At 41.7% G+C, this 16,609-nt stretch overlaps 1 protein-coding gene across 3 annotated transcripts in view; it reads right to left on the bottom strand.

Moving 5' to 3' along the window:
- Nucleotides 1-16,609, bottom strand: part of LOC140196545 (uncharacterized) — a 55,250-nt gene that overhangs the window by 11,282 nt on the left and 27,359 nt on the right. For all 3 annotated transcript variants that reach the window (XR_011885746.1, XM_072255939.1, XM_072255940.1), the window contains exon 9: nt 16,308-16,445. Coding sequence is in view for 2 of the 3 variants with exons in the window: in XM_072255939.1 (XP_072112040.1) it covers nt 16,308-16,445 (138 nt within the window). In the remaining variant the exon portion in view is untranslated. The remainder of the gene's footprint in view (nt 1-16,307; nt 16,446-16,609) is intronic.

Raw genomic sequence — 16,609 nt, 5'->3', positions numbered from 1 at the left:
GGTAGCATTGAGGAAACAGGTAGGCTGCAGAAGGATTTAAGACAGATTATGAAAATGGGTAAGAAAGTGGCTAATGAAATACAATGTTGGTAGATGCATGGTTATGCACCTTGGTAGAAGAAATAAATGTGCAGACTATTTTCTAAATGGAAGAAAATCCAAAAATCTGAGATGCAAAAGGGACTTGAGTCCTTGTGCAGAACACCCTAAAGGTTAAATTGCAGGTTGAGTCAGTGGTGAGGAAGGCAAATACAATGTTAACATTCATTTCAAAAGGTCTAGAATATAAAAACAAGGATGTGATGCTGAGGCTTTTTGAGGCACTGGTGAGGCGTTACCTTGAGTATTGTGAAGAGTTTTGGGCTCATCTAGCATTGGAGAGGGTTGAGAGGTGGTTCACAAGGATGATTCCAGAAATGAAAGAGTTATCATTCGAAGAACATTTGGTAGCTCTGGATCTGTACTCACTGCAATTTAGAAGGATAAGGGGGGGATCTTATTGAAACCCTTTGAACATTGAAAGGCCGAGACAGAGGCCTAGATGTGGAAAGGATGTTTCCCATGGTGGGGAGTCTACGACAAGAGAACATAGCCTCAAGATCGAGGGGTTTCCATTTAAAACTGAGATGCAGAGAAATCTGTGGAATCTGTTACCACAGGCAGCTGTAGAGGCCAGCTCATTGGTTGTATTTAAGGCAGAGCTTGATAGGTTCCTGATTGGATACGACATCAAAGGTTATGAGGAGAAGGCTGGGGAGTGGAACTGAGGAGGGGAAAGGCCGATCAGCCATGATTGAATAATGGAGCAGACTCGATGGACCAAATGCCATATTTCTGCTCCATGTCTTTTGTCTATGTCTAAATATGATGTTGGAAAGGGAATAAAGAACATCTTGACCTTTTTCCACAGTGCAGGATAGTATTCAGAGATTTCCTTTGGCAACCCAAAGCCTTGATATGATATTTTGAACCTCGGTTTCAGATCAGTCATTTTGTAGCAAGATCAGTTCTTCCTCCATATTTCCTGTTAACTTCTCATTACAAGTGTTCAGGAATGGATTTATTACCCAATCTGGAATTTGGATTAGAAGAATACCCTTAAATCTCTCTGACAGATCATTACCTAGCTCACCCAGGTGGACACAGTATACTTGAAGATACTCATGTGGTATTTTCTTTCTCTTCCAACTCAGAGAAGCTCAGAAACTTAAATAGGGTTAACTTGGGACAGAGATGTGGAGATGACTGATTTGACTTTGATAAGTTACACATCATTTCTTTGCAAATGAAAATTGATTTCATTAAACTTTGCAAACAATTCCGACAAATAAGCAATGACGTGCCTAATATTCTTGAGTTGATTATTGAATTAAAAATGTTAGTCTTCAAAGAATTTTATCAGTTTTAGAAAGTGCATAAAAGGATCTCAGTCAGTTTCCTTTTGAGAGCCACCTGACTTCTGTGAGCAATAGTATGCATTCAAACTGTTCATCATTCTTAATACAAAGCTCTCAAAATAGTTGAGAACTGAGAGCGTGGCACTTGATTTTATTTAATACTGTGATAACAGTATTTACTGATTTGTGTAGCCGATCACTTCGATTTTTTGCAACAAGATGTCTGTGAATTACACAGTTAATTGTTAGGTACAGCTCCCCACCCCCCGACAAAGAACGTAATAACCCCACAGTGGGTCATGTCATTGATGGTGCTCCATCTATTGCACAACCAAGTATGTCGGTGAGCAGGATCTCCTTCTCTTTTGAGAAATTGCTCAACAACCCGAAATACTAATTTCCCCTTCGTATCGGTTTCTACTCTCCTTGTAAATAACAACTCCTAAAGTATGCCTTCATCTTTTATGGAGTGAACAAAACCAGGAAGCAAAGATTTGTTGCCGGGCAAAGCTGACTCATCCAACTGCAGAACATACAGTGGCATGCAAATGTTGGGGCACCCCAGTAAAATTTCAGTTACTGTGAATAGCAAGTGAGTAAAAGATAACCTGATTTCCAAAAGGCATAAAGGTAAAGATGACACATTTCTTTAATATTTTAAGCAAGATTACTTGTTTTATTTCCATCTTTTACAGTTTCAAAATCACAAAAAAGCAAAAGGACCTGAAGCAAAAGTTTGGGCACCCTGCACGGTCAGTACTTAGTAACACCCCCTTTGGCAAGTATCACAGCTTGTAAACACTTTCCGTAGCCAGCTAAGAGTCTTTCAATTCTTGTTTGGGGGATTTTTACCCATTCTCCCTTGCAAAAGGCTTCTAGTTCTGTGAGATTCTTGGGCCGTCTTGCATGCACTGCTCTTTTGAGGTCTATCCACATATTTTCGATGATGTTTAGGTCGGGGGACTGTGAGGGCCATGGCAAAAGCTTCAGCTTGTACCTCTTGAGGTATTTCATTGTGGATTTTGAGGTGTATTTAGGATCATTATCCTGTTGTAAAAACCACCCTCTTTTCATCTTCAGCTTTTTACTTAAACAGACGGAGTGATGTTTGCTTCCAGAATTTGCTGGTATTTACTTGAATTCATTCTTCCCTCTATCAGTGAAATGTTCCCCGTGCCACTGGCTGCAACACAAGCCCAAAACATGATTGATCCACCCCTGTGCTTAACAGTTGGAGAGGTGTTCTTTTCATGAAATTCTGCACCCTTTTTTCTCCAAACATACCTTTGCTCATGGCGACCAAAAAGTTCTATTTTAACTTCATCAGTCCACAGGACTTGTTTCCAGAATGCAACAGACTTGTTTAGATGTTTGTTTGCAAACTTCTGAGGCTGAATTTTGTGGTGAGGACGCAGGAAAGGTTTTCTTTGATGACTCTTCCATGAAGGTCATATTTGTGTAGGTATCGCTGAACAGTAGAACAGTGCACCCCCACTCCAGAGTCTGCTAAATCTTCCTGAAGGTCTTTTGCAGTCAAACGGGGGGTTTTGATTTGCCTTTCTAGCAATCCTATGAGCATTTCTCTCGGAAAGTTTTCTTGGTCTTCCAGACCTCAATTTGACCTTCACCGTTCCTGTTACCTGCCATTTCTTAATTACATTATGAACTGAGGAAACAGCCTTCTCCTGCTTCGTGGGCATCATTTATTTTAATTTTCAGAGTGCGAGGCAGCTGCTTAGAGGAGCTCATGGCTGCTGATTGTTGGGACAAGGTTTGAGGAGTCAGGATATTTATAAAGCTTTGAAATTTGCATCACCTGGCCTTTCCTAACAATGACTGAACAAGCCATAGCCCTAACAAGCTAATTAAGGTCTGAGACCTTGGTAAAAGTTATCTGAGAGTTCAAATCCCTTGGGGTGCTGAAACTTTTGCATGGTGCTCCTTTCCTTTTTTTTCCACTCTAAAATTGTACAAAACAAAAATAATACACTAATCTTGCTTAAAATGTTGAAAAGTATGTTTCATCTTTAACTTTATGACTTTTGGAGATCTGTTCATCTTCAACCCACTTAACTATTCACAGTAACAGAAATTTTAGACCGGGGTGCCCAAATTTTTGCATGCCACTGTATTCTGTTGTTCTAAGTATGTTGCATGTGTCTTCCACGTTCAGACACTTCATCTATTTGTCTATGAACAGAGTAGTTTCTGAGTGAAATCACTTCAATTATTTAGTCTGGTGATTTATGCAAAACCACACCCAGAACCTCCCTTACTGCTGGCAGTATTAGTTATTCTCTAATTGTATAGGGCTTTCCAAATTTAGCAATGAAAAGTTGTATGAAGCATGGAAATCATCACTGTTTGGCTGTTAAGTGCTGGCAAACAGTTTTTGAGGTGTTTTAATAAGGTGGATGAATTGAAAGTGCAGATTGTTATTAATGATTATGATATAGTTGGGATCACAGAGACATGGCTCCAGGGTGACCAAGGATGGGAGCTCATCGTTCAGGGATATTCAATATTCAGGAGGGATAGGCATGAAGGAAGGGGAGGTGGGGTGGCGTTGCTGGTTAAAGAAGAGATTAACGCAATAGAAAGGAAGGACATAAGCCGGGAAGATGTGGAATCGATATGGGTAGAGCTGCGTAACACTAAGGGGCAGAAGACGCTGGTGGGAGTTGTGTACAGGCCACCTAACAGTAGTAGTGAGGTCGGAGATGGTATTAAACAGGAAATTAGAAATGCGTGCAATAAAGGAACAGCAGTTATAATGGGTGACTTCAATCTACATGTAGATTGGGTGAACCAAATTGGTAAAGGTGCTGAGGAAGAGGATTTCTTGGAATGTATGCGGGATGGTTTTTTGAACCAACATGTCGAGGAACCAACTAGAGAGCAGGCTATTCTGGACTGGGTTTTGAGCAATGAGGAAGGGTTAATTAGCAATCTTGTCGTGAGAGGCCCCCTTGGGTAAGAGTGACCATAATATGGTGACCATAATTCTTCATTAAGATGGAGAGTGACATAGTTAATTCAGAAACAAAGGTTCTGAACTTAAAGAGGGGTAACTTTGAAGGTATGAGACATGAATTAGCTAAGATAGACTGGCAAATGACACTTAAAGGATTGACGGTGGATATGCAATGGCAAGCATTTAAAGGTTGCATGGATGAACTACAACAATTGTTCATCCCAGTTTGGCAAAAGAATAAATCAAGGAAGGTAGTGCACCCGTGGTTGACAAGAGAAATTAGGGATAGTATCAATTCCAAAGAAGAAGCATACAAATTAGCCAGAGGAAGTGGCTCACCTGAGGACTGGGAGAAATTCAGAGTTCAGCAGAGGAGGATAAAGGGCTTAATTAGGAAGGGGAAAAAAGATTATGAGAGAAAACTGGCAGGGAACATAAAAACTGACTGTAAAAGCTTTTATAGATATGTAAAAAGGAAAAGACTGGTAAAGACAAATGTAGGTCCCCTACAGACAGAAACAGGTGAATTGATTATGGGGAGCAAGGACATGGCAGACCAATTGAATAATTACTTTGGTTCTGTCTTCACTAAGGAGGACATAAATAATCTTCCAGAAATAGTAGGGGACAGAGGGTCCAGTGAGATGGAGGAACTGAGCGAAATACATGTTAGTAGGGAAGTGGTGTTAGGTAAATTGAAGGGATTAAAGGCAGATAAATCCCCAGGGCCAGATGGTCTGCATCCCAGAGTGCTTAAGGAAGTAGCCCAAGAAATAGTGGATGCATTAGTGATAATTTTTCAAAACTCGTTAGATTCTGGACTAGTTCCTGAGGATTGGAGGGTGGCTAATGTAACCCCACTTTTTAAAAAAGGAGAGAGAAACCGGGGGATTATAGACCGGTTAGCCTAACGTTGGTGGTGGGGAATCTGCTGGAGTCAGTTATCAAAGATGTGATAACAGCACATTTGGAAAGCGGTGAAATCATCGGACAAAGTCAGCATGGATTTGTGAAAGGAAAATCATGTCTGACGAATCTCATTGAATTTTTTGAGGATGTAACTAGTAGAGTGGATAGGGGAGAACCAGTGGATGTGGTATATTTGGATTTTCAAAAGGCTTTTGACAAGGTCCCACACACGAGATTAGTGTGCAAACTTAAAGCACACGGTATTGGGGGTAAGTTATTGATGTGGATGGAGAATTGGTTAGCAGACAGGAAGCAAAGAGTGGGAATAAACGGGACCTTTTCAGAATGGCAGGCGGTGACTAGTGGGGTACCGCAAGGCTCAGTGCTGGGACCCCAGTTGTTTACAATATATATTAATGACTTGGATGAGGGAATTAAATGCAGCATCTCCTAGTTTGCGGATGACACGAAGCTGGGTGGCAGTGTTAGCTGTGAGGAGGATGCTAAGAGGATGCAGAGTGACTTGGATAGGTTGGGTGAGTGGGCAAATTCATGGCAGATGCAATTTAATGTGGATAAATGTGAGGTTATCCACTTTGGTGGCAAAAACAGGAAAACAGATTATTATCTGAATGGTGGCCGATTAGGAAAAGGGGAGGTGCAACGAGACCTGGGTGTCATTATACACCAGTCATTGAAAGTGGGCATGTAGGTACAGCAGGCGGTGAAAAAGGCGAATGGTATGCTGGCATTTATAGCGAGAGGATTCGAGTACAGGAGCAGGGAGGTACTACTGCAGTTGTACAAGGCCTTGGTGAGACCACACCTGGAGTACTGTGTGCAGTTTTGGTCCCCTAATCTGAGAAAAGACATCCTTTCCATAGAGGGAGTACAAAGAAGGTTCACCAGATTGATTCCTGGGATGGCAGGACTTTCATATGAAGAAAGATTGGATGAACTGAGCTTGTACTTGTTGGAATTTAGAAGATTGAGGGAGGATCTGATTGAAACGTATAAAATCCTAAAGGGATTGGACAGGCTAGATGCAGGAAGATTGTTCCCGATGTTGGGGAAGTCCAGAACAAGGGGTCACAGTTTGAGGATAAAGGGGAAGCCTTTTAGGACCGAGATTAGGAAAAACTTCTTCACACAGAGAGTGGTGAATCTGTGGAATTCTCTGCCACAGGAAACAGTTGAGGCCAGTTCATTGGCTATATTTAAGAGGGAGTTAGATATGGCCCTTGTGGTTACAGGGATCAGGGGGTATGGAGGGAAGGCTGGGGCAGGGTTCTGAGTTGGATGATCAGCCATGATCATAATAAATGGCGGTGCAGGCTCGAAGGGCCGAATGGCCTACTCCTGCACCTATTTTCTATGTTTCTATGTTTACATTTCTGAAAGTTTTCACGAAGTGACTGAAAATAAACCAAGTTCTTGTTTGGTTTTCCAGAGTGCATTTTCTTCACATGTTCCAGAAGGTCGGACAGTTTCATTGCCTCATTTGAAAATACTTTCACACAGCAGTTACACTGGCTGCTTAGTGCTAGTATAAATCCATGTTTCAGATACTCCACACTACACTGTCTATACTTTTTCATTTGGTCTGCTTCTACAATTTTCAAATGGATTAATGACCACAGTCAATCACTCATTGTTTAAATCCAGCCTGAAGCATTGCAATCAAAGGGGGAATTTACGATGTCATCATAGCTCAGACAAAGCTCGACTCTGTTTGAAGGTAAATAAAAATATCTTGGTTGGGCCATGCGCTAGAGAAATACAGTCAAAGCCATTCGAAATGGCAGAATCTGAACTTTCCCCATTTTATGCCACATCCTAAAATTACAGGAACTGTGTCACTCCATGATTAGAATATGGGAATCATACTTACCACTGTACTATATTTGAAAATACTGTGCAGGCTGTGCCCAGAAATAATATTTCTTCAGTCCAAATTTCTCATGATATACCAAATACAGAAGAGTCACATTGCTTTTCAACAACTGTAATGCACTTTCAGTAAGTCTAGGCAAGAGATGAGGTGATTCTGTGTTCACTATCATCAATTAATGAGGCACTGAGGATCAAAAGCTTATAATAATTAATTTCTTAAATTAAGTCTGTAATCCCTCAGCTGCCCCCTTGCTACCATGCGCCTCCCACCACCCCCGTGGGGGGGTGGGGTGGAAGAAAGATATAAAGACATTGTCCACTTTGGGAACCACTTGTCTATATACATTAGATGCACCATGAGATTCTCCCACAGGATAAATCCATCAACCTGACTGCAGACAGAGCACTGAGAGACAACCCATCCACTGACATAAACAATGCAGTTTCTTTCTTGCCCACCAAAGGCTTCAGTGGACGTGGTTCAGGGTGGCTGGCAGCATGAAAAATGAGGAAGAGTAGGGAACAGAGGGGAAGATAAAAGGAAATGTTAAAGAGGGAAGCGGTGAAGAGAGGGTGAGGTCTGAGGGCCATCGGGGGTCTTGCACCTTGAACCCTTTGCTCACTACTTTGCCCTTTGATGAGAGAACGTTGCTTAGTGATGGCACACAGGAATTTTCTCAGGACTGGATGACAATATCAGGGGTAGAGGAGAGGGGAGAGATTCAGGAATGGAAGGACAGACCAAAGCTGCAAGTATAAGAGAGAGGAAGGAAGGTGTAAGGGTTGAGAAGAAAGGCCAGTGAAGAAGTAACAGATTTAGGGCAGGAGGATCAAAACAAAGAGATAAAGGGGAACATGGGTAGACGAAAAGAGTAAAGAAGCCTCAGTGCATCAGAGCCCTTACTCAACTGTACAGGTACTGTACTAAAACATCCACGTGGCAGAGTCTAACTTGAGGCTATCTAATACCTCTAGGCACAGCATGAAGACCTCATTTAGTAATGTCCATATGCTAAATGGTGTATATTGCTTACTAATGTTATCAGTACTTCAAAATTCAGGACTCTCACATACAGTCCCAATCTGAATGTTCAAAGTAAATTTATTATCAAAGTATGGCTACATCACCACATACATCCCTGAGATTCGTTTTCTTGTGGGCATACGTAGTAAATCCAATGATCGCAACAGAATCAATGAAAGACTGCACCCAACACGACAAACAACCAATGTTCAAAAGAGAACAAACTGTGCAAATATGAAAAAAGAAAAAAAAAAAACAATAAATATTGAGAAAATGAGATGGAGAGTCCTTGAAAGTAAGGCCATAGGTTGTGGGAAGAGTTCAGTGATAGGTGATCGTAGTTGAGTGAAGTTATCCTCTCTGGTTCAAGAGCCTGATAGTTGAAGGATAGTAACTGTTCCCGAACGGGGCAATGTTGTGTTTGAGGCTCCTGTACCTTCTTCCTGATGGCAGTAGCGAGAACAGAGCATGGCCTGGGTAGTGGGGGTACTTGATGATGCAAGCTGCTTCCCTGCAACAGCACTCCTGTAGATGTAAACAATGGTGGGAGGGCTTTAGCCATCATGGACGGGCTGCACCCACTACTTTTTGTAGGATATTCCATTAAAGGGCATTGGTGTTTCCATAGCAGGCTGTAATGCAATCAATACCACACCTGTATAGAAGTTTGTCAAAGTTTTAGATATCATGCTGAACTTTTCCAAATTCCTAAGGAAGTTGAGGTACTGTTGTGCTTTATTTGTAATTGAACTTCATGCTGGGCCCAGGAAGGTCCTCCGAAATGACAGCCCCGAGGAATTTAAGTTGCTGGCCCTCTCCACCTCTGATCCCCCTACGAGGACTGGCTCAGAGACCTCTGGTTTCCTCCTCCTGAAGTCAAAAATTAGCTCTTTGGTCTTGCTGACATTGAGTGAGTTACTGTTGTAATGGAACCGCTTAGCCAGATTTTCAATCTCCCTCTTACACGCTGACGTGTCATCACCTTTGATTTGGCCAACAACAGCAAACTTAAAATATGGCATTGAAGCTGTGCGTAACTCCAAGACCATATGATAAAGGAGCAGAATTAAGCTATTTGGCCCATCAAGTCTGCACTGTCATTTCATTATAGCTGATCCATTTTTCCTCCCAGCCTCAATCTCCTGCCTTCTCCCTGTATCCCGTTGTACCCTGACCAATCAAAAATCTATCAACCTCTACCTTAAATATACATAAAGATTTGGCCTTCACAGCTGCCACGGGCAACAAATTCCACAGATTCACCACTGTCTGGCTAGGGATATTCCGCCTCATCTCCATTCTAAGAGAACACAGCTCTATTTTTAGGTTGTCCTCTGATCTTACACTCTCCCACCACAGGAGACATCTTCTCCACATCTACTCTATCAAGGCCTTTAATCATTCAACAGGTTTCAATTAGGTCACCCCTCATTCTTCTAAATTCCAGTGAATACAGGCCCAGAGCCATCAAACGCTCTTCACATGACAAGCTGTTTAATCCTAGAACCTCCTCTGAATCCTTTCCAGCTTCATCACCTCTCCTGTTCTGGGCCCCTTCCTAAGGAGCCCAAAACTGCACACAATACTCCAAGCCACAATTCTCCAAGCCAGGCCTCACCACTGCTTTATAAAGTCTCAATATTATAACCTTGTTTTTATATTCTAGTCCTCTTGAAATAAATGCTAACACTGCATCTGCCTTCCTCACTAGACTCAACATGCAAATTAACCTTTAGGGAATCCTGCACAAGGACTCCCAAATCCCTTTGTGCCTCAGATTTTTGTATTTTTTCTCCGTTAGAAAGTAGTCAAGTCTTTCATTTCTTCTTCCAAAGTACATGACTATACATTTCCCAACACTATTCCACCTACCACTTCTTTAACTATTCTCCTAATCTATGTCCTTCTGTAGCCTCCCTATTTAACATATGGTCTGCAAACTTTGCAACAAAGCCATCAATTCCATCATCCAAATCATTGACATATAATATAAAAAGTAGCGGTCCCAACACAGACCCTTGTGGAACACCACTGGTCACTGGCAGCCAACCAGAAAAGGCTCCCTTTATTCACACTCTTTGCTTCTTACCAGTCAGCTTTATCCATGTTAGAATCTTCCCTACAATACCATGGGCTCATAGTGTGTTAAGTAGCCTCATGTGTAGCACCTCGTCAAAGGCCTTCTGAAAGTCCAAGTGCATATATTGACCAATTCTCCTTTGTCTATCCTGCTTATTATTTCTTCAAAGAATTCCAACAGATTAGTCAGGCAAGATTTTTCTTTGAGGAAACCATGCTGACTATGGCCTATTTTATCATGTGCCTCCAAGTATTCCTATAATTTCCTTCTTTTACCTCTCTCTCTCTTCCTGAAGAGTGGTGTGACATTTGCACTTTGCAAGTCTTCCAGAACCATTCCAGAATCTACTGATTACTGAAAGATCATTACTAATGTCTCTACAAAATCTTCAGCCACCCGTTTCTGAACCCTGAAATGTCATCTGGTCCAGGTGACTTATCTACCTCAGACCTTTCAGTTTCCTTAGAATCTTCTCTGTAGTAATGGTAACTTCACACACTTCATGACCCCAACACCTGGATCTTGCACCATCCTGATAGTGTCTTCCACAGTGAAGAGTGATGCAAAATACTTATTCAGTTCATATGCCATTTCCTTTTCCCCCATTACTACCTCCCCAGCATCATTTCCAGCGGTCTGATATCCACTTTTGCCTCTTTTACACTTTATGTATCCGAAGAAACTTTTGGTTTCCTTTTTAATATTATTGGCTAGCTTACTTTCATGTTCCATCTTTACCACCTTAATGACATTTTTAGTTGCCTTCTGTTGGTGTTTAAAAGCTTCCTAATCCTCTAACTTCTCACTAATTTTTGCTCTATTATAGGCCTTCTCTTTGGCTTTTACGTTCGGTTTGACTTCCGTTGTTAGCCATGGTTGTGTCATCTTGCCTTGAGAATACTTCTTCCTCTTTGGGATGTATATATCCTGTGCCTTCCAAATTACTTCCAGAAATTCCAGCCATTGCTGCTGGGCTATCATCCCTGCCAGTGTACTCTTCCAGTCAATTCTGGCCAACTCTTTTCTCATGCCTCTGTAGTTCCCTTTACTCCACTGTAATACTGATACATCTGACTTTAGCTTCTTCTCAAACTTCAGGGTGAACTTGATCATATTATGATCACCCTCCCCTTAAGGTTCTTTTACCTTAAGCTCTAATCAATTCTGGTTCATTGTACAACACCCAATACAGAATAGCTCATTCCCGAGAGGATTCAACCACAAGCTGGTTTAAAAAGCTATCTCACAGGCATTCTTGAAATCACCCCCCCCCCGGCTTGGAATCCTGCACCAACCTGATTTTCCCTAATCTAGCTGCATATTGAAATTCCCCCGACTATTGTAACATTGCATTTTCTACCTCCCGTTGTAACTTGTAGACCACATCCTTACTACTGTTTGGGGGTCTGTTTTTACTCCTAGAGTCTTTTTACCTTTGCAATTCCTTAGCTCTATCCATAATGAATCAACTCCTATGTCACCTTTTTCCAATGATTCAAATTTCATTTTTTAACCAACAGAGCCACACCACCCCTCTGCCTTTTTGCCTGTCCTTTCAATACAATGTGTATCCTTGGACATTAGGCTCCCAGCTACAATCTTCTTTCAGCCATGATTCAGTGATGTCTACAACATCATACTTGCCAACTGGTAAATGTACTACAATTCAGCAACTTTATTCTACATATTGTGCACATTCAAATATAACATCTTTAGTCCTGTGAATACCTTTGATTTTGTCCACATTTTATGATGCGACTCATCCTATTGACTCCAATTTTGCTCCATCATCAGCCTCTCCTTTCTAGAAGTCTCATTGCACATCGTCTGTTTGTAAGCCAATTACCACATCTTCAGCACTATCACTCCAGTTCCCATCTCCCTGCCAAATTAGTTTAAACCCAGCTGAACAACTCTAGCCAAATTGTCCATAAGAATATTGGACCTCCTTGGGTTCAGGTGTAACCCATCCCTTTTGTACAGGTCATAGCTTCCCTAGAAGAGATCCCAATGATTCAGAAATCTGAACCCCTGCCCCCTGCACCAGTTCCTCAGTCATGCAATCACATGCCAAATCATTCTACTCTTACCCTCACTGGCACATGACACAGGCAGAGATGACTACCCTGGAGGTCCTGTTTCTCAGCTTTCTACCTAGCTCCGTAAAATCTCTCTTCAGGACCTCTTCACATTATCTAACCATGTCATTGGTGCCAATATGTACCAAGATTTTTGGCTGCTCACCCTTGCCCTTGAGAATGCCATGGACGGAATCCAAGAAATCCCTGACCCCAGCACCACAGAGGCACCATACCATCCAGGTGTCTCTACCATGCCCACAGAATCTTGTCATTGTTCCTCTGACTAAGGAATCGCCCATCAACACTGCAGTCCTCTTCGTCACTCTGCTTTTCTGAGTGCCAGAGATCCTGTCACTGCGGTTCTCCCCGCCCCCCCCCACTGCCTCAATAGTATCTAAAGTTATATACTTATCATTGAGGGGAATGGCCACAGGTGCACCCTGCACTAGCTGTGCATTTCCGCTCTTTCCCCTGACAGTCACCCAGTTTCCCCTCTCCTACAACCCATGGGCCACTATCTCCCTATTGCTCCTGTCTATCATCTCCTCATTCTCCCATACGAGTCGAAGGTTATTGAGTTGCAGCTCCAGTTCCTTAATACGTTCTCTCAGGAGCCGCAGCTCGGTGCACCTGGTGCAGATGCGTTTATTTGGGAGATAGATGGTCTCACAGTCTTCTCAAATCCCACACAGTACAGAATACTGGTTTTGGAGACATTCTTACCAATCTACTGTGCCCCAACAGTTACTATATAGCAAGTAGAGCAGAGGGTTAAGCACACAGCCCTATGCTGCCCTTGTACTGATGTTGCACAAACTCAAATCAAATACTTTGGCACTGACATGCCCACATTTAGTTGAGACACAATTCACAGGAATGGTCAGCTCAAAAGAACAATAGGTATTCCCTCGTTTGGAAAGAAAAACACTGAAGAGAACACAGATATGTCATTATTTGAGCAACAGACCTGAAGAAAGTCTACATTACCAACCCAATACCAGGACTGGCTCTAGTATCGCCATCTGGCTCCAAAATAATGACAACAGGAATGCACACTGAGAATCATGCAAAGACATGTATTCTTAATTAACACTACCCAAACTGACACCACCACTTTTTAACAGCCACAGTGTATCATAATCAGCACTGTGAAGAGACTCTTGTCTTTTCTACCAGAAAACACCAAGACTGATGAAAAAGACCAAGGATCCAAAATGCCCCTGTAAAAGAGCAACATTCTCAGTTAGGAACTCCATGATAAGTCAAGAAAAAGGCAAAGCTCTACAGACACCTGAAAGTTATAGTCTGTCAGATAATCTGTGACCTAAAGGTGGTAAGGAAAGAATGCAGGAAGCCCAGTACGTTTCTGACCACTATGATGTTGTTAGATTCTTCATGGTTTCAAAGGCACACTCCCCTGATAGCCATGAACAGAAGTGAACTTAAAGAAAAAGTGAAGGAACACTTTGAAGAACTTCTTGGCCATGACTGTCCTTAACAGGTATCCTTAATTCCATCTCAGAGCACATCATCTGATACAAATGAACCTGATTGAAAAAAAGTTGAAAATGGCAAATGTCAACTATAAGCAAGGCCTCAATAGCAGATGGCAGCCCCGCTGAAATTCAAAAACTTGGCAGAGAGGAGTTTCCATTAAAGATTCACTGCTTCACTTTCCACATCTAAGAAGCAGATATGCCTAGTCATTAGTAATGCTAATAACCCTGACTGTCTTGGAGGAAAGAATTAAATCTGTTTTTGTAACTAAAAGGATGTTACTCGGTGGGAGAGAAGCTACTTCACAAATCGGTGTTGATTTCATGTATCTGGAGGTACACTGGATATGATTTTCAGCACACATCAACTCCACATCATCAACCTTTCCTAGGTTAACATCGAGGACTTAATTGCATTCATCTAGTTCCCATAAGCAGATCATATCACATGAATGCCTTACTGCAGACTCCTGAACCATATACTCTTATTCTGAGTTTTGTTATGGCAAAAGGTTACAAGCTAAACAGAGGACATAATTCACAGATGTTCTGAAGTATTTGAAAGAGAACAACATACCCACTGATCATGAGAACTTATTGGCCATGACCACTCAGAATGGAGTATGCTGGCATTAAGTACCTTGAATCCGAAAAGCGCACACCACCACCTAACAGCCATTCACATGACTGAACCACTATGTACTTCCTGTCTCTTCCCTAGCAGTCTGCAGGTCCACTAATGACCTTAAAATGTACAGAATAAAGTGGAATGCAAGCAATCCTTAACCTGAAGAATGCACAAGAGAAACTCGGCTCCAAATGGCACAGTGGCAGGATGCAAACTGTAATGTTTGATGGGGCATTTTTCTAAGTTTAGGCAGTACTGGGGGGGGGGGGGGGAGGGGGGGGTCAATATTCAATTTCATGCTTTTTGTGATATAGTTAGTGATTTTAGGGAACATAGGGAAATATAGAGAACAGCACAAATGATTTCTATTGTTTCAAAAGTTGCTTTTATGGTTGCCAGCAAGGATGAAAGCTTTAAAGTGTAGACAAACTAAATGGTCCGGTCCCTTGATGAGAAAGTTGACAAATGTGTTTAGGGAAATTAAACTAGGTAAGGGAGCACATAATAAATGGAAGGATAACTAAAATTGTAGATGAACAGACATCAGCATCTACGGTATGTGCTTGGATCCTTTATGTAGAAGAGCAATAAAAGCTTATTTAAAAAGTCAATAAAGCTATTTAAAAGCCTCAAGTTGGTTTTATTTAATATCTGAGGCAGGGAAACACACAAAATGCTGGGGAACTCAGCAGGTCAGGCAGCATCTATGGAAATGAATAGATAGTCGATGTTTCAGGCTGAGACCCTTCTTCAAGACTGAGAAGGAAGGGGGAAGATAGTGGGGCAAGGGGAAGGAGAGCAGCTAGAAGGTGATAGGGAAAGCCAGGTGGTCGGGGGAGGTCATGGGCTGGAGAGGAAAGGAATCTGATAGGAGAGGAGAGTGGAGCATAGGAAAAGGGAAGGAGGAGGGGATGCATGAGAAAAGTAATATGCAGGTCAGAAGAGGGAAAAGGACGGAGTGGGGAATGGGGGTGCGAATTTGATCACCGGAAGGAGCAATCTATATTCATGCCATCAGGTTGGAGGCTGAAGACTGAAAAGACTTTGAATAGGGGAGTTAAATGAAATAAACATATGAAATTATGAGGGACCAAACTACTGTAAATAGGAACGGCCCATTTCCTCTGTGGAAAGATTAAAAATACAGGGGGCAAGAATAAAGATAATTGATGGGAAAACAGTGGAGGGAGGTTTAAATGTTTACACCCATTGAGTGGAACTCTGGAACTCAGCCTGAAATGGTGGTAACATCACCACGTTTAAAAAGTAGAGACACAACAGAGACTGCAGATGTTAGAAGTTGGTGCAACAAACGATGCTGGATGAACTCAACTGCAGTATCTTTGGAGAGAAATGTAGAGATGCTGAGTTCCTCCAACATTTTGCTTGTTGCTACATATAAAGAAAAACTTGGATCCATGATGAGAAGTGGGATTAGGCGTGATATCTGTTCCCACCCTCCCCTGGTGTGAACATGTTCAGCTTCGACATCTAAATTTTTTGATAACCAGAAATCCAGAATTGCTTGATATGCTTTCATCCTCCATATTCCAAGAAATTCAACTGCTATTAGTACAGTTTTTAAAAAGTTATACTGGTGGAGAGAGAACTATATGGATCTCCGGGATCAGCAAGTTCTGAAGTCCATTTGTTTAAGATTTTCTTTACACTCTGATATGTTGATCTCCAGAAAAATGTTACTTTGCCATTTTGTGAAATCCATCTCCTTTTCCTTTTTTGAATGGCAGCAGATTGATGAAACAGATGTTATTAAAAGTGAGCAATCCCATATGCAACTTACTTCTTACGTACAAAAGATACATACCTTCATCATCACTGCTTTGATATCCTGGCTTGTTCTTGTAACAAAAGAAGGTTGGTGGAAGACGCAACTCTAAAGCAAGAGCTCTTTGCTCTGGAGTTGGTGTAACTTCACTCAGCACGACCACATTGTCATCACCTTCTATTCACATGGACCAAGAGAATAGCATAACAGGTCAAGACAGTGCATACAGATTTGCATAATTTGTTCAAAACACATGGCTGTTAAAATTATGCAAATATCAATACCTTTGCACATCTAAATTAAAATACTTAACCAGGTAATTACTACTCCTCAAATAGGGA

This window comes from Mobula birostris, chromosome 4 (genome assembly GCF_030028105.1).
Source record: "Mobula birostris isolate sMobBir1 chromosome 4, sMobBir1.hap1, whole genome shotgun sequence".
NCBI lineage: Eukaryota > Metazoa > Chordata > Chondrichthyes > Myliobatiformes > Myliobatidae > Mobula > Mobula birostris.
This window is presented reverse-complemented; position numbering and strand designations above follow the sequence as displayed.